The sequence below is a fragment of the Eleutherodactylus coqui genome, chromosome 10, assembly GCF_035609145.1.
Source record: "Eleutherodactylus coqui strain aEleCoq1 chromosome 10, aEleCoq1.hap1, whole genome shotgun sequence".
NCBI lineage: Eukaryota > Metazoa > Chordata > Amphibia > Anura > Eleutherodactylidae > Eleutherodactylus > Eleutherodactylus coqui.
Genome location: NC_089846.1, coordinates 126,509,326 through 126,533,866, shown reverse-complemented (window position 1 = coordinate 126,533,866; position 24,541 = coordinate 126,509,326). Strand labels below are relative to the sequence as shown.

The following is a 24,541-nucleotide window of genomic DNA, read 5'->3' as shown; positions in this document are numbered from 1 at the left end:
TAAAATAAAAAAAAATTGTATACTCACCTTTCCGCTGCAGCCGGAGTTCTGCCGCGGCCGCTGTCAGTTCTCCTGAACTGCTTCTCGGCACTATTCAGCCGGCGGGGCTTTAAAATCCCTGCCTGCTGAATGATCTGCCTCTGATTGGTCACAGCCCTGACCAATCAGAGGCAGGTTTCACTCACACACCCATTCATGAATTCATGAATGGGTGTGAGTGAGACATGCCTCTGATTGGCTCAGCGCTGAGCCAATCAGGGGGCAGGTCTGACTCACACCCCCTTCACACCCACTGCAGGCCGGCCGCGCGGAGCTCTGGCTGCCGGGAGAAGGTGAGTATATATATTTTTTTATTTTTACACATTTTAGGACGAATTGCAGGGAATGGCTTATATATTTAAGCCCTTCCCGACAATTCATCCCGGGCTCGCCCGCAGCGCTTTGCTTTAAATGGAGTCGGCTCTATTGCTGTCTCCATTGAATGCAATGCGCTGGACAGCTCCGTCCCGTTTCTAATGAAACGCGGCTAGGAGCAGATTTTCGGGCGATTTGCGGGCGACTTGCGCGCACCGGTCATGCGATTTGCGGATGCGCATCCGTCATGCGATCCGCAAATCGCGTGAAAAAACGCCCGTGTGACTAAGGCCTAAGAGAGCAAATATGCTCTCTGATTGATGGTGGGTGATAACATCAAGAAAGGTCCAAGTTACCCTTTTCATGGGACAGGGAAAGAGACAGCAAAATCATTGATCTTCTCTGCTGCCTGCTGATACCCCTCACCCTCCCTCTCTGCTTTGCACACAAACTGAAAATTGACTGACTGTAAATTATATTCCCAACCCCACTTCAATCGGCAGCATCTTCAGTTCTGTAAATGCCAATAGCGCTGGTAGAACAGGAGATAGAGCCTTGTGAAGTAGAACAAGCTCTGTTTATCCAAAACTGTAATCTCCTTTTCGTGCACAATGAACAGAGCTCGTCCTAAACTGTAGAGGGGTTAAAATTGCCAAAGTGATGCATAGTGATGCATAACTACAGTGATCCCAAAACAGGAACTCTCACAGTACATCGGAAAGCCACTGTATCCCTTAACAATCCATGACAAGCACAAAGCCCCAAAGCAGCACTAGTTACTTACCAATAAAATAGTGTAAAGCTCTTCTACATAAATCCTCTCCGTTTCTACAAGCTCATGGATGACATGTCTGAAATTAGGCAAAAATCAGATAATTAAATGTGTATTTCATCTGAAAAAAGAAAAGTTCCAGTATATGTAGAACGAGGGCAGAAGTGTAAAGGTTTTTATGGTACTGCATCAAAAGACGCACTTCAAAGAATACATTCTATTACAATACATTCCATGGCGGTTTACTTATGAGGAGCAGTACAGCCCACCAAATCTATTATGGGCATTAGAGATGAGCGAGTATACTCGCTAAAGGCAATTGCTCGAGCGAGCATTGCCTTTAGCGAGTACCTGCCCGCTCGAGACAAAAGGTTCGGGTGCCGGTGGCAGGCAGGGAGCTGCAAGGGAGAGTGGGGAGGTACGGAGGGGAGATCTCGCTCTCCCTCTCTTCCCCCCGCTACCCCCTGCTGACTGCCGCTACTCACCGCTCCCTGTGCCGGCACCCGAACCTTTTGTCTCGAGTGGGCAGGTACTCGCTAAGGGCAATGCTCGCTCGAGAAATTGCCCTTAGCGAGTATACTCGCTCATCTCTAATGGGCATCATTAATAGGCTGAAAGCCTGCAGGGTGCACCACATATATCAGCTGGACTGCCACCCTTTCTATGTACAGGTATAATACTAAGCAGCCACCGCCTCCAATATTTGGTTGGGATGTAAGTGGTTGTTCATCAATATTTTGCACCTGCTCAATGCTCCTCCATGTAGCAATTTGCCTGTTGGGAAGTAATGTTTATACCTACCCTTGTATCTGCATCAATATACCAGTTAAGTAAGGTTTCTGTGGTTGTTAAATAGATCTGCCCCGATCAGTTCTGATCATAACAAAATTCGATCCGTACAAGTACTTCACTGGATCCAAAATATTTTGCGCACAGACAAACCAACAAAACAACCTTTCAGTCCAATTCGGAAAGGCAGGAAGACGTTTAGGTGGTAGGAAGGTTTGTTGGTCAAACTACCAGCCAATACTGACTTTTTGGCTCTTTACTTTTGGTAGATGTCAATAATACATTTGTTCGCCCAGTAGCTGAGCTGGTGAGAGATTGTGTTGAATACTTTATCTAGTTTAGGCCTCCTGCACATGGGCGGATTTGCATTGCGGAGTCCGCGGTGGGCGTCTGCCTCCGGACTCCGCAGCAAATACCGCTCTATAGCATGCAACGGCAAAACGCCATTTCATCTCCACGATTGGAAATCGTTTGCGATTTTCCGTTCGTGGACAAGACTTTGCAGCATGCTTCGAGGGCTACACACTGCTGGCTTCCATTGAAGTCAATGGAAGCCATCTGTCCCGCGGCAATTCCGCAGCCAGCACTAAAAAGCATAGTATGATACGCATCATTGCAGAGTGCCGGCTCCGACTGTGCATGTGCGATGAGTGTCGGCTGCCACATCTGCAGCACTGAACATAAGGCACCGGACAGGTATGCAGGGCTCACTGGCTGGGCACCCAGTTGAACTCCTCTGCGAGAATCCCGCACGTGTGGTCCAACCCGCCCGTGTCCATGAGGCCTTACTGATCATCAAACTTCAAGGAGTCAAAAGGGTTTTCAAGAAAAATACTATTGATGACCTGTCCTCTGGATAGGCCATTGATAGTTGATTGGCTGAGGTCCACCTCTATGGACCCTGGCCAATCAGCTGATCGGGCACCCATTATCATCGCTACAATACACAGGGTTACAGAGCGGAAGCTGCTGTTCCGACCCCTATTTAGCGACCTGCACTGGTAACTGCAGGCACAGCTCTCATTAAAATTGACTAACAGAAATCTTAATGGAAAAAATTAGCAAACAATTACCCTTTAAGGATATCCAAACTGTCTTCACTTTCTGAGATAAAAAATTGTAAGGAGTTTCTTTTCTCCTGATAGTCATGCATCACTTCAATCTGAAACGAGAAAGAGCAACAAAATGATACAAACATGAAAAGATTCCTCACATTTACCATATGAGTGTCCACAAAAACTATGGCCACTATTTAACCCTAAGCTGCTCTTGACAATGACTTGATCCATAAAACAATGGGGGAGCTTTACTAAGCTAAATGCAGCAAAATTCAGCCTCAGCTGGCACAAAAATGGCATAGATGGCCTCTGCCAATGTGTTTTAGTTAATATTGCTTACTTGAGAAGGGTGTGGCTTGTATGAAAAGGGGTGTGGTTTGGGAAAAGGATGTGGCTTAAAATGTCCAGATGTATATTAACATTTTAGTTCAAAAAATAGTCTAAAATAAGTCAACCAAGAGGTGGAATAAAGTTAGATAAAAGTGTATAAAGATGTGCCAAATGTATCATACAGTGTTACATATATTGGCGCAGTTCTAAGCTGTTAGACTGTAATATTAAATCTGCTCCATTGTTTTGGCTCCTTTTAATACATAGTTATGCTCTAAAAAGGTGAGATGCATTTTAGACACTATTCTAACAGCATCTATAACGGATCTCTACACTCTTCCTCAAGACCCCCAGGGATCAGACATTGTTTTTCCCACTGCACCATAAGGGGTCAGGCACTGCTTTGCTACAAAGTGTCAGAGATCAGATGCTATTTCTTGAAATAGACCATCAAGGATTGGCAATGGATATATTACTGACCAACACAGGTGGAAATATAATATAATGACCCAGATAGCATACATTGCCAGCCAGTAGAGAAGGGGCACTGGGGGAAAGCAGAAGCACATCGCTAGCAGGTGGATGAAGAAAGCAGTCACTTTCTAGTTGTATATTTTCTTCTGGACTTATTTTGTTGGGTTCCATTGTAGTTTGCACGGACTGTATGTTTTCTTGAGAACTCTATGTAGTTATCCTTACTTTCTCTACTATGCCAGTCAGATAATATAGAGACTTACATAATCCAATACTCATGGGTAGAGACACCCATATTTTGTACTACCCACATCTCATAGACTAGCATGTATCAACTTTAGTATAATTCTTTGTTTCGCGCTATACAGTGAAACCTCCTTCAGAAGACCACCTCTTTCACAAGACCACTCCCTTATGCAGACTAGATTTCCTGGGACTGATTTTCAGCTGCACCATATATTGTACCTACTGTCCCTCTTCTTTGAAAAGACCACCACCCTAGGTGACCACTTTTGATTGCAATATTGTAACCCCTTTAAGGTACTTACCCATATAGAAGCTAAAGTACAGTATCATAAAAAAGAAAGGAACATTATTAGAGATGAGCGAACGTACTCGGTAAAGCACTACTCGTCCGAGTAATGTGCTTTATCCGAGTATCTCCCTGCTCGTCCTGAAAGATTCGGGGAGCGCCGCTGCTGACAGGTGAGTTGCGGCGGGGAGCGGGGCAGAGCGGGCGGGAGAGAAGGAGAGAGAGATCTCCCCTCCGTTCCTCCCCGCTCTCCCCTGCAGCTCCCCGCTCCGCAGCGCTCCCCAAATCTTTCAGGACGAGCGGGGAGATACTCGGATAAAGCACATTACTCGGACGAGTAGTGCTTTACCGAGTACGTTCGCTCATCTCTAAACATTATATGTAATTATTAATAAAGACCCAAGACTTCCAAACCTGGAATTCTCTGCCAAGGTATTATCATATTGTAATTGGGGAAACAGAATACACATGGAATTTGTGACAAGTGATGTCATATCTTATTGCTATATCTGTACATACTGTATTGTATATACATATTGTGGTGAAAGAGTAGCAGATACGGCCAGTAGAGGGTTCTAGAACAGTATTCCAGCAAATAAAGGGTGCCTCTCCTCTTTTTAAATAGGAAGTAGCTGAAAGACTTGAGAAAGTTTTGTTCAAGGAGGGAAAGTGCCAGTCCCAGTTAGCTAGAGGCTGCTGGGTAGGAGAGAGAAACTCAGACTGTGCCTGAGAGAGATAAGGACGGTGCGTTGGTAAATGGACTGTGCTTATGTGATGTTCTGGCATTGGGCATGATTAAAGATGGCCGTTGATGTATAGTAAGAGGTCAGGTGACCACAATTTATTGACCACTGGTGTAATGTGCAGTTGAAACACTGTGACCAGTTGCTTAGTGCAATAAAGCTGTTAGCCGCCGGATTCTAAAGAAGTCCGGTTGTAAACTGGCTTCCTAAGAGTGGCGACAACCACCTTGGGTAAGGAAGACGGCGATCCTGGGCAGTGACCTTGTGTCACAATATATTTAATGAGGTTCCTAAATTTAAACAATAGCGTACCTATAAGCTTGGGTCACAAGACTGATTTTGCAATTATTGCATAAAAGAACATACAAACATAACAACTAGAGATGAGTGAGTACGCTCGGATAAAGCAGTTACTTGAGCGAGCATCGCTCTTCTCGAGTAACTGCATTCTCTTCCGAGCAGGCTCGGGGAGGCGGCGGTGGGTGAGCGGGTGCGGCGTGGTGTAGTGGGGGGGGGGGGGGGGGAGAGAGATCTCTCTCACTCTGCCCCTGCTCACCCCTGCCACGCCCCCGAGCCTGCTTGGAAGAGAATGCAGTTACTCGAGAAGAGCGATGCTCGCTCAAGTAACCGCCTTATTTGAGCGTACTCGCTCATCTCTAATAGCAACCGTACTCAAACAATATAAAAACGTATGTGTTCTCAGGCCCATTGATATTTTTGGTGATGCTCTCCAAGATCTCCTAAAATCAATGTTACGTCTTCTAGTAATACTACTTTAAAGTTTCCCAATTTCTCTGCTGAAATTATTTTAGTTCTAAAATGTAAAAAAAAAATCCAATGATTAAAGTATTTATAATGCAATGAATGGAAACGAATTCCATAGGTTTATTGGATAGCAACAGGGTTTTAAGCTATAGACCCGGAGAGGTCACACTTTCTTAACCTCTTAAGGACCAGGGTGTTTTAGTCCAAAAGGACCAGACACATTTTTGGGATTTTACCCATTTGCTGGTTTTACTGCCCTATTTTTTTTTCTTCAGCTACCAAAATTATTTTTGCAATTTTTTTTCCCACGTTTTTCGGTTTTTCTTTTTTTGGGCGGAGGGGAGTAAAAAGCTTAACATTTTTTTTTATTTATACTTGTTTATTTTTTAAATTAGCATATGTACACTCAAATGAAGTAAGGAAATGGATTCCTCATTTGGTTTCAGACATTTTAATGTATAATTTGCATAGTTTCGGCTTACAGGACACATTTGGCAACGGCTTTGGTTGGCATTGCTGGTGGGTCATTTTCTTTTTTATATATATTTTCTTAATTTTATTCTGTAATTTTTTAAACTTATTTTTGTAACATTTTTTTAACATCTATGTCCTCCATAATGTCATATAAGACCTCTGGGGGTAATTCCCATTGTGTTTTTGTTTTTTTTTAATTTCACATTTTTTTCTATTGTAGCTGGGGCATCCATAGGAGCCCTAGTTACAGGGAAAAACATTCCCCTGTAGTGACAATAGTCACTAACAGAGCTGATCTGGGTCTGCTATGATTCTGTAGCTTTGCCTTGGCAAGAGGCACCTGACAGTCATGTGATCGCCGGGTCAAATAGTGGAAGTGACACTTCTGTTTTCTCTCTTCATTATACAGTATAGCACGCTATGTAGCCTGTAAAGAAGAAGGTAGAAGCAGTTGAAAACTGTTTCTTTCTTCTCCTCCAGGTCCTTGGCTGTGACTAGCAGCTGAGGACCCGACCTGCTTCTGTTGCATTTAAGTAGCAGGAGCTTTAATCCTGCTGTAAATTTAAGAGCTTGGTCCTTAAGGGGTTAATATGATGTACAGTTTTTGAGGAACCTAGGTTAACCCTTTGCAATCTAATTTTGGATTCAGGGTTTCCTAGGGGTCTCTCTCTTACTGTCATTATACAATGGCGCCAACTGCTGGCTAGAGCAAGTACTGTGGTATGGGACATGCTGGAGAGGCCCCCAATAACAGAGCGGCCAGTAATATACAGTAAGAATACCCTGCCGGACGTCTTCCGACATCAAAGCTGTACAGGCTTCAATCAGACTGTCTTTAGACGTCAGACAGTGGATTGGAAAGGGTTAAGATGGTCTACCAGGAAATCACGGACCCCACATGTGGTGAGCAGAAGACTTTGCTGCTAAATTTTGGAACACTTCTTTTTAACCCTTTCCAATCCACTATCTGACCTCTGAAGACATTACGATTTAAGACTGTACAGCTTCGATGTTGGAAGACGTCCATTGGGGTTCTCTTACTGTATATTGCCAGCCTCTCTGCTGTCGGAGCCTATCGAATGTGTCACCTCATGCAGTACTGGCTTTAGCCAGCAGATAGCGCCGTTGTATAACGGCAGAAAAAGAGTAAGCCCCCCTAGGAAAACCAGGATACAAATTGGATTGGAAAGGGTTAAGGTCCCCCAGTGCTTCCTTAACAGTAGACACAGTTACTGACTGCACTAGCTCCACAGCCATGGCTTCTTCTCCCTTTCCTCTGCTCTGTTCTAGCGCACCTCTAGATCAAGATCTACTATAACAGGATGGATTTTCAGTTCAATTCGACTTGTTTCTGGGATTGGCTTGTTGTAATTAGGTTCTAAATGTGTCCATTTTTGTTACCTTGCGTGAAGCCTGCATTTTTCTTGTGGTTCTTTTCCCGGGCAATGTTATGTCAAATGAAAACTTCAGACTTGAATTGAAATCCATACCTTTATTGCAAAATAAAGTGGACATAATTACAGCTGCAGGGCATACAGAAGAGAATTACCATCATAGTGAAGTAATAGCAAACAAGCAGAAGAGCCGTTTATTGAGGTACACATCCATGTATTGTCTAATGTAATGTCAGGAGGTCGGAACTAATAATCCTAATTAAAATGTCTACGTCAAAAGCAAAGGGATTCTGAAAAAAAGATGAAGTAGGAAGAAGATCTCTGACTCAAATCATCTACTGGGAAAATAAACACAATATAGTGCTTATATGTCAATTGTGTTGTTGTGCAACAAGTTGTTGTCTTTGCCATAGTTCCAAAATTTAACCCTTTGCAATCCAATTTTGGATTCAGGGTTTCCTAGGGGCTTTCTCTTTCTGCCATTTTACAATGCTGCCATCTGCTGGCTAGAGCCAGTACTGCAGTATGTGACATGCCGGAAAGGCCCCTGATAACAGAGCGGCCAGTAATATACAGTAAGAATACCCTGCCGGACGTCTTCTGACATCGGAGCTGCACAGGCTTCAATCAGAATGTTGGAAGATGTCAGACAGTGGATTGGAAAGGGTTAAAGGGGTTTTCTCAGAAAGAAATCCTATGACCATAAGCCCTGATAATGGACATAATTAGCTATAAGAAGGCCTCTCGCTTTGGTGGACCTAGCCTGTTCACTAGCTTATATGAGCTGATGCTGCATGGAACATGCATGGCCAAGCACTTGCCTTTGCAGCCTTATGATCAGACTGCCCTTTTTAAATGAATGGAGCAACTTCATTAAATATAGAGTAACATAGGTATACCAGTTGATTGATCTAGGTCATGGAAGATAAGAATATGACATGCCTACTATAGTTTTCTGCATATGACAAACTGGCGCGTTAAGAAATAAGCTAAATTACTGAAAGGAATGGCCCGTCATTCCCATTTTAATATTCTTCATTCAAGATATAAAGACTTTGACGACTTTCCAGTAATATGATGAATCTATTGATTAATATGGGACTTTTTTAAGTCCACAAGATACCAGTAGCTAAACCCATAGTTCTCTAGTCAACGCTGAGCTCTGACATTGGCTGCAGCAGCCTGTTTATGGGACAGCACAGGCTGACTGCAGCCTGTAAACATTATGCCAGTGAGGAGACCTGATACTGATGGTTGGGGACTTGCGGGGAGCGAGAAGAGATCAGTATGAGCTCTTTATGTTTTTTTGCCATGGGGTAACCCCTTTAGTGCTGTGTTCACATGTGATGTTTTTGCTGCATTTTTGCTGCGCTTATGAACCATGAAAAGAAAAAAATTTAAAAAATTGGTGGGTTTTTTTTACATTTTTTTAATGGATACAGTTTTCAGAAGCCTCATGCAGTTTTTAAAAATCGCATATGGCTTTTAAAAATGGTATGTTTTTTTTTTACTGCTGTTCACAAACGCAGCAAAAACGCCATGTGTCAATGCAGTCTTGGCCAGTAAGAAAAAGTTCATTGTATAAACAGTGGTAATGCAGATTAAATCTCTAATGTCTATCTTGAAGGAGTTTGAGACTTTTGTTAATATATTAACCTTTTCCCATCCAAACTGTATCCTGGTTTTCCTAGAGGGCTTACTCTTTTTCAGCCATTATACAATGGCGCTATCTGCTGGCTAAAGCCAGTACTGCATGAGGTGACACGTTGGATAGGCTCCGACAGCAGAGAGGCTGGCAATATACAGTAAGAGAACCCTGACATACGTCTTCCAACATCAGAGCTGTACAGCCTTAAATCATAATGTCTTAAGACGTCAGACAGTGGATTGGAAAGCGTTAATTTATGTTTTGGTCATTTAGATAGCAATATCTTTATATATATAGGAAATATACTCAGAGCGCGCAAATCCTCAATCTAATTCTATACAAGGTACGGACATTATGTAAATAATTTACCATGTTTTGGAGAAAAAAGCGGTGATTTAACTCTAGGGGGATTCTCAGGACGAGGAGCTACTAACTGGACGGGCCGCACTTGCTTATCAGCCAACTTCTTAAGACAACTTTGACGGTTTTCAAACAGTTCTCTGATGTTCTCAATCTTGACTTGAAGAGCTTGAATTTGAGCCTATGGAATCAAAAAAATATATTATTTTAGGAAAACTGTTGAATGACTGAGAATGATGAGGAAATCAAGTTAAGAAACTGCCAAAAACACATAACAATCTGTCAGTAAGAGTCATTAAAGGAAACCTGTCAAGAGATTCATGCTGCCCAAACCATAAGCAGTATGAAATCCAAAAGTCTCCCTAAGTAAAAAGAGCCGTTGTACTCTAGAATGCAGGGAGAAACTAGCAAGGAGCTCTCCCAATGACTCTTCTTTTCATTGCTGCAAGAGACTACAGCACCAAGAGTTCTGTCCAAGGCCCAACCAGTGAGAGAGTGCAGCAGTGAGTGTATCTTCCAACATCGAAGCTAGAGATGAGCGAGCATGCTCGGTAAAGGAAATTACTCGAGCGAGCATCGGTCTTTTCGAGTAACAACCTACTCGCCCGAAAAAATTGGGGGGTGGCGGGGTGGAGCAGGGGGGAGATCTCTCTCTCCACCCCCACCCCACCCGGCTCACCCCGCCGCCCCCCGAATCTTTTCGGATGAGTAGGCAGTTACTCGAAAAGACCGATGCTCGCTTGAGTAATTTCCTTAACCGAGCGTGCTCGCTCATCTCTAATCAAAACCAATCATAGACCCTAACAGTGAGTGTTCCTTCGAAGACCAGTAGAGACTGTTCAGTCGAGGAACACATGTATTTATGTGTTTTTAAGAACCAAAGAGTATTAAACAGGAGAGCAAACTGTTCAAAAAAAAAGGAAGAAGTCAATGAGCCTTTTGTGGAGGGCATATGCTGAACAAGGGTACACCACCCTGCAAAGTTTTTGGATAGTCATTGAAAGACAGCAATTACCTGTTTAGACCTGGTGATGATTTATCAGCCATCAATTATTTTTAGGTAAGCTGAAACAAAGCAAGTAGGGAACAAATTCTTGACTGTCATTGGTTAGTGGCCTTGTTTATATGGAACAACTATTTGTTACATTCTCTCTATCGAGCAACTATTCGGACCATAGTTGTTACGTGTAAAGTTAGCTGTTGCTATGGGGCTCTCGGAGAGAGGGGCAAACTCTAGTTGATTCCATCTAGTTTGTTACTGGCTGGCAAAAATGTTCATATCTCCCCTTTCTAAAGAAACTACAATGTTAGCATACAAGGAATGGGGAATTTGTGAAAAGGCAATACAAATATGTAGGGGGGGGGGGGGGTGGGAGGACAAACACCAGACACTTCTCTCCTAGGTGGTGAAATATGACTTTCTAACGGGGGACTCATTTTGGTCATTGCTATGGGGCCCTCTTTCTTCCTTTTGTGCCACTGACTTGGCAAACAATTTTTAAAATACACTCTGTGATAAAAACTTTTCTGTATAAACGTTGTTCCTGGCAGATGTTGAACATGAATTTGAATTTCAGCTTTATAAAAGTAGGTCAAAATCAACTCACATCTCAAGGGTGTTCATTAAAGTACAGCTGCGATTTTTTTTTTCGGTTTTGGAAAGTGCTTCCACAAATGGCATTCAACTATTAAGCAGTACATAATTCTGATGTATTCATTCTTTCATCAGAGATATTAGCTTCTTCTATACACAGCTAGTTCCACAGTAAGTGTTTATATTCATCTTTTACTAAGTACCTTATAGGATCTACATATTTACATAGGTTACATAGCACAAGTGAGTAAGTGTGTAGAGGCAACTACGATGACTCGTGAGAAAAAGGGTCCCAAGTCTAGTTGGCCTTTCCCTATGGGTTGAATGAATCTGCACAGGGCTCATTTCATCCAAAGGTACTGCAACATGAGAAAACAGATAATGGAAACAGTGAGTGGTTCATGTCACCCTTCTCCTAAAAGAAAGCGGAAAGGAGTATCATACTGGTGCTAATAATGCCAAGGTTACGGGTTCGATCCCCATATGGGCCAGCTTACATAACAGGTTACCACGGGAGTTGGGAGTTCTCCTTAATAAAAGTGTTCAAACAAAGGCTGGACAAATATCTGTCTGGGATCATTTAGTGAATCCTGCACTGAACAGGGGGTTGGACCAGATGACCCTGGAGGTCCCTTCCAACTCTACCATTCTAGGATTCTATGATTCTAATCTAGTAGACAGGGGTGATGCCATAAGCCAGCATCGGCACAGGCGCATTTTGACTTTTGGTGTATAGCTCAAGCTATTGTACAGCATTGAAGTGAAGTATTCCATTGTATAGTGGGATTGGTTACTCTGACATCTCTAAAGAAGTTGACTCTTCACAGACAATTCCTATGATATGTAAGATTCCAAAGATGGCTTCCAAGATAACCCAACAAACATGAGACCAAGTGCAGCTGGTTGTTATTGGCTCTCTGCTTTGGTTCATAGGAGAGCTCAGACGTGTGGTGGGGGGGCGTCTATGCAACAGGGGTTATGCAGATGGGATAACCCACTTAAGCCATTATCACTTGTGTTCCATATGTCTAGATCACCAAAGGTCTTTTTTCTGGTTTAGGGAATCTGGGAAGCTTAAAATGCTGTCCAAAATGCAGGCAGCATAGTCTAGAGCAGGAAGAACTGAGCAGACTGATCTCTAGTTTTGGAGGAAAGGATTTAGCATTACTTGATCTATGATCCTTATTCTTAGGAGTCCAATGGGTGGTCCTAATAATGATCCCCAGCATGACTGTGCATACAGAGATAGCTGCCAGTCACTCAGTAGGACCACCCATGGGACGCCTACGCTCAGAGTGAGTCATATGTAAAGTTATATGTAATATGTATTCCCACAGAGCTATATATCTTTATGCTTTACAGCATGCTGCCTGCAGAATGGATTGAATTTTCAATGTAACAGGTTCCCTTTAGGGCTCAGTCACATGGGCGCCCCTGTTCCTGCACAAAGAAGACGGCCGTACTGCAGCTGCGGACAACTTTTGCCACCGCCGGAAGAAAGAACACATGACCGGCAATGGCACTGGTCACATGTTCTTTCTTCCGTCGGTGCGGAGAGGCATCCGCATCTGCAGTGCGGTCATCTTATAGTGCAGGAACACAGGCGCCCATGTGACTGAGCCCTTAAACTTACTAAAAACATATATACGCACCAAACATATGAAATAATGTTAACTGGTACCTTTAACTCATCTGTCAGTATGGACTCAAAATCATATTGCAAGGACTGTGGATCAAAACTTAAATCCAACTCAGAGCTGTCCAAAAACTTCTCAACGACTTGTAAAGCCCTCTGAGCCCCTTCCCTTGACTGACACTTGTCCATTTGCTGGTTGGCTAGGAAGTATGCACCTTTATCACAGCTTTCAAGAGCCTGGAAAAAAAACAGCATATATAAATAGAGATGAGCGAGCATACTCGTCCGAGTATTAGGGTGTTCAAGATGCTCGTTACTCGTAACGAGTACCACGCGGTGTTCGAGTTACTTTTAGTTTCCTCTCTGAGACGTTAGCGCGCTTTTCTGGCCAATAGAAAGACAGGGAAGGCATTACAACTTCCCCCTGCAACGTTCAAGCCCTATACCACCCCCCTGCAGTGAGTGGCTGGTTAGATCAGGTGTCACCCGAGTATTGAAATCTGCCCCTCCCGCGGCTCGCTACGGATGCATTCTGACATTAGTTCAGGGAAAGTGGTATCTTGGTGGAGCTGCTATAGGGAGAGTGTTAGGAGTATTTTAGGTTTCAAGAACCCCAACGGTCCTTCTTAAGGCCATAAATCTTCTCTATATGCGCTCAATGGGGCCGGCGGCAGCAGCGCCGACCCCATTTAGAACATATAGAAGACAAATCCTTCTTCTCTGCCACAGCTGTAACAGCTGTGGCAGAGAAGAACGATGTTTGCCCATTGAATTCAATGGAGCTGGCAATACAGCAGGTTCCACTGAAAGCAATGGGCTGCCGGCGATCGCAGGATGAATTGTCGGGAAGGGGTTAAATATATAGCCCCTTCCCTGCAATTCATCCAGAAATGTGTTACAATAAAAATATATACCGGCGTATAAGGCGACGGGGCGTATAAGACGACCCCCCAACTGTCACCTTATACGCCGGCAATACAGCGGAGCAAAGAATAAAAATCATTACTTACTTCTTCTGATGTTCTGCGGCGCTCCTGCAGGCTGTTGCTCCCTCCTGGTTCCCGGCAGAGCATTGATTTCTCTACGGAGGGCTTTAAATCCCCGCCTCCAGAAACACACGTGCCTTCAGCCAATCACAGCCAATGACAATGATGTCATTGAATGGCTGTGATTGGCTGTATTTCTGGAGGTGGGGATTTCAAGTGCGGGGGGGGGCACTCTTGCCGCTATTGTGGCTTAATAGTGGGACCTGGGAGCTTGAGATGCAGCCTAACATGTAGCCCCTCGCCTGCCCTATCCGTTGCTGTGTCGTTCCCATCACTTTCTTGAATTGCCCAGATTTTCACAAACGAAAACCTTAGCGAGCATCGGCGATATACAAAAATGCTCGGGTCGCCTATTGACTTCAATGGGGTTCGTTACTCGAAACGAACCCTCGAGCATTGCGAAAAGTTCGTCCCGAGTAACGAGCACCCGAGCATTTTGGTGCTCGCTCATCTCTATATATAAACTTTGAAGGTAAATACAAGAGGAGATGTTTATGAACATCATTGTCACCACCGATGAAAGGAAACTACGAAAGGGGTTGTCTGATTACTGGACAACTTTGTTTCTTAAAAATATGCTTTGTAGAGGGTCACCCTAATTAGAACAACTAATAATCAGTTCAACAAGATTATTTCAAAGTAAACATGGGGAAAATGTTGCAAATGTCAGTCTTAACCCTTTCCAATCCAATTTCTATCCTGGTTTTCCTAGGGGGCTTACTCTTTCTGCCGTTATGCAATGGCGCTATATGCTGGCTAAAGACAGTACTGCATGAGGTGACATGTTGGATAGGCTCCGACAGCAGAGAGGCTGGCAATATACAGTAAGAGAACCCCGACGGACGTCTTTCAACATCAGAGCAGTACAGCCCTAAGTCATAATGTCTCAAGATGTCAGACAGTGGATTGAAAGGGTTAATATTATTTCCCCTGGTGTAGGGTGCACCTAATATATGAAGAGGTGCACCTCTGTGCACCTACATAGAAGAGTTAGACCTTGTTTTGCATAAATGCCAACTCCCAATAAGCCACGCCCCCTTTTCGGGAAAGTGGTAGACGATGCCCCAAAACACCAAAAGACGCATAAATTTTGCAACTTTTTTGCAACAATTTTGCAACTTTTGTATATCAGAAACTGGTGTGAATTTTTTTTATGAATGCCCCCCATGTGTTTGAGGCCTGGACTTTTGGATATGATTATTAAATATTCACTAAAGTAGAACTGCAGGAAAGTACTTCATAGATGCGCTTCTGAGTATGTTTCTGCAGTTTTATATCTAGCTTTGAAACCTAGGAGATTCACATACCTGCTGTAGTCGAATCAGTAGTTCATGCGTGGTAGAAAGATGAGCAAGCTTCTTCTTTATCGCCTCAGTCAAGATGTCTGATGCATGTCTTAGCTCGTTGCATTGCTGGCAGATTAGGTTCAGTGCGTAATGATGATTGGCTGCAAGCTGGTGTCCATGTAAAATCACCATTTGTGACCTTCCTATTAATTCCTAGAAGATAACAGTTGGGTAACTTTAAAAGGGTTGACCGGTCTTATAGAAGTAAACCTGATAATAACACATTTCTAAAATACTTTATAATACACTTCTTTACTGTTTTCTAGATTTTAGGTGAAGGGGTTAATTAGAAAAACTTTACAAGCTATAAGATAGAAATAGGAGCCGCCTCACCTTCGACCTTTCTTCGATGTTACTCAGCTCCACCAGTCGCTGCTTGACTTCAGATATATTCTCTCCAGTATCAGGAACACCGGCTTGTTGTGCCATCAGAAAGTCAGTAGCATTCTTCAACTATTAAACGTAAAGCAAACAATTAGTTTGGGTTCGGCGCAAACCTAAACGTCAGGTGGGTTGTTTTGGCCAAACCCACGAAAAAAAGAAGGAAAAAGCAGGAAAAAGATGGAAAATAAGAAGGAAAAATAACAAAAAAGGAAAAGAAGAAGAAGGAAAAAGACGACGAGAAAATGATCTTTTTTCCTTTTTCTCCATTCTTTTTCTTATTTTTACTTCTTATTATTAGACCTTCAATCTCTTTTCTTCTTTAGGTTTTCTTCTTCTACTTCATTAACTTAAAAACAGCTCAAATGTACTTAGATACGCTGCTAGATGACCTGAGAATGCATACCAGGCTTTTATGGCACTCAGGCTGGATTCAGACGACCATATATCAGCTGGGTTTTCACGCCCGGCCGATATACTGCGTCTCTCTCTGCAGGGGGGGAAGCTGGAAGAGCCAGGAGCAGTGCTCTGAGCTCCGCCCCCTCTCTGCCTCCTCTCCGCCCCTCTGCACTATTTGCAATGAGGAGAGGCGGGGTGTGGGCGGGGCTAATTCTCACAACTTGGCCCCGCCCCCGCCCGCCTCCTTTTATTGCAAATAGAGCAGAGGGACGGAGAGGTGGTGTAGAGGAGGCAGAGAAGGGGCGGGAGCTCAGTTCCTGCTCCTGGCTCTTCCATCCTCCCCCTCCCCCTGCAGATGAGGACATTGTATATCTGCTTGGGGAGAAAACCCAGCCGATATACGTTTGTCTGAATCCACCCTCAGACAGTATTATACACCAGGTTTAGGGGTATTGGTGATGTTCTAGTACGGTTCAAACTAATTCGTACCGAACCAATCATTTTGCCAAAATTCTGCGAACTAGATGAACTAAACTTTTCCAAAGTTCACTTCTTACTACATACAATCATATATTAATATGTATCTCATATAGCATTTACAATACACAGAATGAATGGCCATGATAATTATTTCATGCTTATGTTATTGCTACATTATAATATCGTTTAGAATATTTTCTGCTTATATCGGCCTTTTGTCAGTTACGTGTGGCATTCTTTGTGAAAATGAATGTCCTTAGCCTGGTGCACTGTAAATATAAATCTACTAAGAACTGGACCAACTTTTTAAGACCATGATTATACTTCACAATTAAATCTTATAACTCGACTCAAAAATTAAAGATTAAAAAAGCACTCCGTTTTGTGGGGGTGGGGCCTTACAGCTTCACAGACCACTGCTGTGAGGAATCCAGTTCTGTAGCTCATGCCCTGCAGGCTTTGTATTCTGCACTTTTCTTCCTCAGGTCACATGACCATAACTCTGACAACGCTTTGTGTCCTGCAGTTAATGCGGTAGATATATGACAAGTGTCTTAAAGGAAAATTGTCTTTCTAACTCATAGCAGCTAATCACAGAGCAGCTTTCACTTCATGCTCTACTGTTGCATAAGGGCAAGAAAGACAGCTTTTCTATATGACAGTTGTTATAAATCAGTCCCATTAACTGCAGGGCACAGAGCATAGTCAGAGTGTTTGGTCATGTGACCTGGAGGACTGAAGAAAAGTGCAGAATACATGGCCTGGAGGAAGGAGCTGTGGAACTGAAGTCTTCACAGCAGTGGTCAGTGAATTTAAAAAAAAAAAAACATGACTGCGGAACAGAATGCGGCACAATAATAGTCAATATTTTAGTTGCATATATTGCACTATAAACTAATGGGGTGCTTTTAACTGAGCATAGGCTTGAAGTGAGGAAAATCGTATCACATTATTAATATGTTGTTGAGTAGTCTGATATTGTACACTTATACTATAAGTTACTTATTGTATTATACCTCTTGGAAATGCTGTTCAAATTTGAGCAGTTCTAAATATTGCTCCATTTTTAGCTGGTGTTTCTCCCAAAAACCGTCAAAAGCGCTTTCCATTTCATGTAGCTGTGCTAGCAACCTTTAAAACAGAGACATGTCACTAATTTATAGCACATGGCTGCTACAAGACTGTTCTAATATAATCAGTTCTTATAACTAAAACACAAAAATAATATTTAAAGGGAACCTGTCTCCATGCATCATAAACTAAGTTATGGTGCTTTCCGGGTAGAGACGGAGAGCCGAGGGATGTGCTTCTTACACTCACCCATTCCCTGGTTCCTGCTGCATTCTCTACTGTGTGCATGCTGCCCCATAGACTTCTATAGCAGAGTGCATGCACAGTGTAAGAAGAGTCAAGTATTCAGGCTGCACATGGACGTCACAGGAGGACAGAGCAGGAACCAGGCAATGGGTGAGTCTAAAAACTCCATTCATCTACATTGGGACTACAGGAGATAGTGTAGCTGAGGACTTATATTCAGCTATTTCATCAATCCCATTGAAATGAATGGAGCAGCGCAGTGTATGCATGATAGCTGCTCCATGCAGTCTCCATATCACTGCGGGTGAGTGTAATGACTCTGCAGTGATGAGAAGAGGTGGACACAAGATCTCCATTCTCAGGATCGATGGAGGTTTCATCAGTGATACCTTCACCGATCAGACTTTTATCACCTATCTTATGGATAGGTGATAAAAGTCAATCTTGGTACAACCCCATAAACAGCATCTTTACCAATATGAAGGCCACTCCTAAATAAGGAGTCGAAAGACATCATTTATAGATCTATACACCTTTCAAACATATCAAAAGGTGCAAGACTCAAGAATTTATGATGCATTATCTGTAGGCATATCTATAGAACTTAAAAAACCATAAAAGCTACAAATAAATTGGGTCACACAACACCTCTCCACATGAGACACAAAAGTAAAGTGCCCACATAGTACAAAATACAAAAATATAAACCAAAAAAGAGAGAAAGAGAGAGAGAGAGAGAGAGAGAGAGAGAGAAAGAAAGAAAGAAAGAAAGAGAGAGAGAAAGAGAGAGAAAGAAAGAGAGAAAGAGAGAGAGAAAGAGAGAGAAAGAAAGAAAGAGAGAAAGAAAGAGAGAGAGAAAGAGAGAGAGAAAGAGAGAGAGAAAGAAAGAAAGAGAGAAAGAAAGAAAGAGAGAGAGAAAGAGAGAGAGAAAGAGAGAGAGAAAGAGGAGAGAGAAAGAGAGAGAAAGAGAGAGAGAAAGAGAGAGAGAAAGAGAGAGAGAAAGAGAGAGAGAGAAGAGAGAAAGAAAGAGAGAGAGAAAGAGAGAGAGAAAGAGAGAGAGAAAGAGAGAAAGAGAGAGAGAAAGATAGAGAAAGAGAGAGAAAAAGAGAGAGAGAAAGAGAGAGAAAGAGAGAGAGAGAGAGATAGAGAGAAAGAAAGAAAGAAAGAAAGAAAGAAAGAGAGAGAGAGAGAGAGAAAGATGGAGAGAGAGAGCTGAGGGTTTGTAACTATTTATTATTATTTGGTATGAATGTCTGGGTTTATATTTTTGTGTATAAAAAATACCCAATGTGCATTTTGTTAGATCTTCATCTGAAAGCAGCTCATTGCACAACCCCGAAACAGCTGATCGGTTGGGACCCCTTGTGGCAGACCCCCAACAATTTACTATTGATGGCCTATCCTGAGAATACTGGACAACCCCTTTCATTTATGTCCATATCGATTATTCAGCTTTGTCACTGTTATATCAGTATATCACATACATGGATACTTTTGTATTTTGATACCTTTTTACTGTTTTGTATTATGTTGTGTATTACTTGCATGGATACTTTTTGTATATTTTGACCAAGTGCAGACATGCACAGAAGGCATAAAGAAAGGTCTACATAGATTTCAATGGGGAAATTGTCATATTCAAAGCCAAGTGTAAAAAGTATGTTTGTGTGTCTGACTTTATGGAATACGACTGACATGGCTGTGTGTCATACCTGTTCACAGTTTCCCAATCTCCATGTTTTTCACAGGTTTCCTGTTCTGTATCTAAACTTGTGCTTGGTCTTTCAAAGCTGTTCAGCAGTAATTCCCCTTCCTTCGTTACTGAGGTAATGTCTTTCTGCAAGTAGAAGCCATTCATTTACTGGACTCTATTATAGGAAAATACTAAAGACACAAATCTTCTGCACATTCTTATTATTTTATACCAAGAATGAGTCCCACAACAGGTGTTTGTATGTCAACGTTTTATTCATCTATGTGCAAGTACCCTTGGTAATGAAACTTCTGCATGCTTATGGTGGAACCTACTCTGGTATCTTTAGGGGTATATTCTCGTGGTGTTTATTTGTTGTGGAGTTGACATGGAATCCATGTGGATTCGCCATCATCTCTGTGTCCCACTGTTTATACTGGGAATCTGTACATGGCGTTGTTAGAGAATATATTTATGTAACATTGGCAAATTGACTCTTTATATGTCTATATTATTAGAATCCTTGTTGTGATCAAAATTGTGTGTGTAGCTTTAAGAAGATATACAAAAATATTAAGAAGTAGAGATGAGCGAACGTACTCGTTTAGGGCGATTTCGCAATCGAGCACCGCTTTTTTCGAGTAACTGGCTACTCGGGCGAAAAGATTCGGGGGGCGTGGGGCGGCATGGTTGTAGCGGGGGGGTAGCAGTGGGGAACAGGGGGGAGCTCTCCCCCCCCCCACTCCCCTCTGCAACCCCCCGGCGCCCCCCGAATCTTTTCGCCCGAGTAGTCAGTTACTAGAAAAAAGCGGTGCCCGATTGTGAAATCGCCCTGGACGAGTACGTTCACTCATCTCTATTAAGAAGGGTTTTTTAGCTAAAAGGGTGTAGCTGCTTCGGCTGGCTTATCTAGTTAACACGGCCAGAAGAAGGACCTTCAAAAGAAGCCACTGACATCATCACATGTGCTCTTATGTTAGAAAAACAAGATAACATAGCAGAACTGATGTTCTAGAACATCCTAAGAAACTTTTACGATTCTCCTGATATCTAGATTATTGGCTAGAAAGATAAGCAATTTAAAATGCATTGTTTTTGGTTCCATCAGGCTGAGTGTGACTTCACTGATTTCCAAAGCAGCTGCAATAAAAAATTTGACACAATTAAGATATACTTGGGTTTTGCAGGTTTTTGCGATGACAGTTTGGATAGTTTCCAGACATGAAGTTGAAATCAACATGTGAAAAAAAAAAAAGAAGTGATACATCACGTCTTGTGGTGGAGTCATGCCTATTCTCCCATTGAAAATGGCTATCTACATGTGTAGATCTACTGCAAACAGAAGTGCAAATACACAATAGGAATACGCAACCTAGCCGTAGAGTTCTGCTGTGGATTTAGAGGTGGAATCTGCAATGAAAGATGTGATGCAGATTTTGCCATGTGAACATACCCTTAACCCATTGGCCCTACAGAATATATATATATATATATATATATATATATATACATATATATATATATATATGTCCTGAATGCGCCTGATTTGTATGGACCAGGACCAGGGGCTGATCCCGCTCCATACATGGCCAGCATAACATTTCTTCGAAAGTTAACAACCAGCTGCAACAGCATTCTTGCCAATCACAGTTGTTAACTCTTTAAATGCTCTGATCAGCATTCAGGTTTCAGAACAGTCCCCTCATGATGAGATTGCAAAGTGCCGTTCGGTTATCATGGTGGCTCAGGGCCTTCTCAAGTCCTCCAGGGCCAGCATTTCTCCCTATTAGGATGCTCCTGTGGCACATCTTAATAGAAATATACTGCAATCCTGAGGTATTGCAAACACAATATGAACCCAACTTTACAAATGTACACCCGGCCCAAGTATATAGGAGTGACCCTGGGGGTTTAGTTTCCTCAGTTTGCCCTGGCATGAAAGTATAAAGTGCGAGAGTAACAAACATGCAAAACACAAGTCTGAATGGTTGGAAGTACCGGGTATTTTTGAAAAAAAATTGCAAAAGAAAATCAAACAACATTTGGAGGTCTCAGAATGTCACATTATCACAATTTCGCGGCATCTATGGGTATTTATTGTTAATAAAATTAGCAAATCAACACATGCAGCAATGAGTGACAACAATTCTACCTATTATAGGAAACCAGTAGAGAGAAAGGAATGGCTGTTACAGTTTCTGTAGCTGACCCTTAGCTTTCGTCTTTTTCTAGCAGCCTATGTGGTAAGAGTGAAAATGCTGCTCCTCCAAGTCTCGCAGCAATCTGTCTTTATAAAATCCAATTAGACGTACCTTCAACTGGCAGTATTTTTCAGTGCGTTTCGCTAGAATATGCTCAATTGAATACACATCGCTCGGCAATTCTGTCTCAGCTAGTTCCGTACCAAAGGCCTGCAGCATCTGAGCAATTTCTTTCACTGTCAAGGCAAAACCCTCAATGGCCTGGCAGCGCATGCAGAGAGATAAAATCACAATAGAAGAAATGTTAAATCATGGTTTTACTATAGTCGCTTATTCAACTTCTCCAACAATGCAGAATCCACACCATTCTCTTACCGGAGCTCAGGTGAGAGATGAGTAATATGTACTAGGAATTCAAAGGCTGAAAAGCTTAAAACTTAAGTATGATTATAACAAGGTCCAATATCTTTCTTATCTTCTCGTCACTTACATGGGCCCAGATGGGTAGCACGGTGGCTCAGTGGTTGACACTGTTACCTTACTAGCACTGGGGTCCTTGGTTCAAATCCAACCATGGCTAACACTTGCATGTTCTCCCCATGTTTGCCTGGTTTTGTCTCCACGAAAATACTGATAGAGTTTATATTATGGGGCCCCAAGGGGAGAGGGACTGATGTAAGGACTATCCCTGATGCAGATTATATAAAGGAAGCTGTTTGGTGCAGTTCTCATACTATAGAGCTGCTTTAGCTGTCTTCACACCTCTGTGGAATCAATATGCTCAATAAAGATGTTCTTTTCCTCACTAATACAATAGAAGGTCTTCATGATGAAAAAAAATCTTATTTCACTGCCCTTTTGGTCATGGGAAGAAAAAAAAAAATCAATGATCACCAATTTGTAGGACAATTCCTGGACCTCTGTAAGTATGGCATGAGGAGGGAGGCTAATGAGAAGGACTACAGTCATACCTAAATATATAGGTTCTAGTGGAGATACATTGTTCTTTACTCAAGTAATGGTGTTGTCTGGTTATCAGATATCCCTTTAATAAGGCTTCTAATAAGCTGTAAAATATTAAGCTGAGCACTACTTACCTTGCAGTCTCAATCTGGTCCTGGCCTTTGTTGCTGCACAGGAAGGCAGGTGGCTGCTGCAGCCAATATGAAGCTGCAGCATCACCGCTCGTTCTCCTGGCATCGTTGCTCAAAACCTGAGCGCCATGATGCAAGGAGTTCAGGAATGTGACGCTGTAGTCTCTGACCGCCTGCAGCAGTCAACTACCTCCCATGATGTCAGCTCAATGCCAGACCAGAATCAATGCCGAGGTGGCAGCGCTGGATTCTGGTAGCGGTGTAGAGGTCAGTTTATTATATTACTACAGGAGTCCTATTAAAGGAATATGGTCCAGTTATCAAACAACCCCTTTAAAGCATTTGGGAGACATAACCATGATATCCACTACACAGAATTAGCAGATAGATAGCTACAACCTTGGGTTAGGAACCCAAGCTGGCATTTCCTAACATAAGGTTTGATGGTCTTCAACTGCTATGTGCAGAGCCAGTTCTATAGGATGGTCCTTATTTTATGGGAGTTAGACCACAAGACCAATGGTTCCCCAATATGTAAAGTATCAGTAGTTAGCACTTGTAGGTTTACAAACAATTGTAGCCTAAGGTGCAACCCAGAGGTAAGGGAAAGCACTCTACAGCCCATGTGTTATTCAATCCTCTCAGCTGTGCTCCATGGCCGTGGGGGTCTCTAAACGTAGAAAGAATAATGCTATTAACTACCGTGTTTCCCCAAAAATAAGACAGCGTCTTATATTAATTTTTGTTCAAAAAGGTTTAACTTTTTTACATGTATAGCTATTGAAATTGACTTTTTAATTAACTGTTAGCAGGGCTTAATTTTGGAGTAGGGCTTATATTTCAAGCATCCTCAAAAAGCCTGAAAAATCATTTTGCATCCTCAAAAATTCTGGAAAATCATGCTATGTCTTATTTTCAGGGAAACAGGGTAGTTTAAAGCTCCCCTGATTTTCTGTAGTTCAGCAGTTTTACAATGCCTATAAGAAGACATTGTTCCCCTTGATGTATGTTCTTTATAAGCCAATGACATTAAAGGTCCATCAAAAATTCATATGGAATATAAAAACATAGAAAACAGAAAAATATCTTCTATTCTGAAAATGAAACGTGTTTATGTGATATCCGAGAGTGAGACTCTGACGCCACAAAGGAGTTTGTTAATAAGTTCAGATGTTTATAATGTGTACTTTGGCCTTTATAATGTTTCCTGCACTGTGAATGTGTTCTACCCACTGAATTATACCTTAGAGGTGAAGGCTCCGACAGAGCACAGCAGATATAGGGTTAGGCCGCCTGCACATGAACAGGTTGGATTACGCATGTGGAAGCCTGCAGCGGAATCCCATCCTATTCCTGGCTGGCAACCCTGCGTACTTGCCATTTCTCTGCACTTGCCATGTGCAGTATATATATTTTTTTAAATGTTTATTTTTCCCATGCCGTCGCCAGGCGATGACGTGGGTACCTGCAACCTTTCTGTAATATCAATTGAGGAAGCACTGCGGGTTGGACGGCTTCCATAGACTTCAATGGAAGCCATCCATGTGGACATCGCACAAAAATAGAGCCTACTGCGATTTTTCCTCCACTCACGGAAACTGCAATTGGTTTCCGAGAGTGTGCAGGAAGAAGCGCTTTCCCTTAGCATGCTATGAAAGGCA

At 42.4% G+C, this 24,541-nt stretch overlaps 1 protein-coding gene across 4 annotated transcripts in view; it reads right to left on the bottom strand.

Moving 5' to 3' along the window:
- Positions 1 to 24,541, bottom strand: part of MCF2 (MCF.2 cell line derived transforming sequence) — a 138,436-nt gene that overhangs the window by 25,155 nt on the left and 88,740 nt on the right. For all 4 annotated transcript variants that reach the window (XM_066581801.1, XM_066581802.1, XM_066581800.1 and 1 more), the window contains exons 7-16: positions 21,898 to 22,047; positions 19,605 to 19,729; positions 17,592 to 17,706; positions 15,649 to 15,768; positions 15,277 to 15,468; positions 12,969 to 13,160; positions 9,703 to 9,874; positions 7,693 to 7,781; positions 2,989 to 3,077; positions 1,139 to 1,205 (exon numbers count right to left, since the gene is read on the bottom strand). In XM_066581801.1, the coding sequence (XP_066437898.1) occupies positions 1,139 to 1,205; positions 2,989 to 3,077; positions 7,693 to 7,781; positions 9,703 to 9,874; positions 12,969 to 13,160; positions 15,277 to 15,468; positions 15,649 to 15,768; positions 17,592 to 17,706; positions 19,605 to 19,729; positions 21,898 to 22,047 (1,311 nt within the window). The remainder of the gene's footprint in view (positions 1 to 1,138; positions 1,206 to 2,988; positions 3,078 to 7,692; positions 7,782 to 9,702; positions 9,875 to 12,968; positions 13,161 to 15,276; positions 15,469 to 15,648; positions 15,769 to 17,591; positions 17,707 to 19,604; positions 19,730 to 21,897; positions 22,048 to 24,541) is intronic.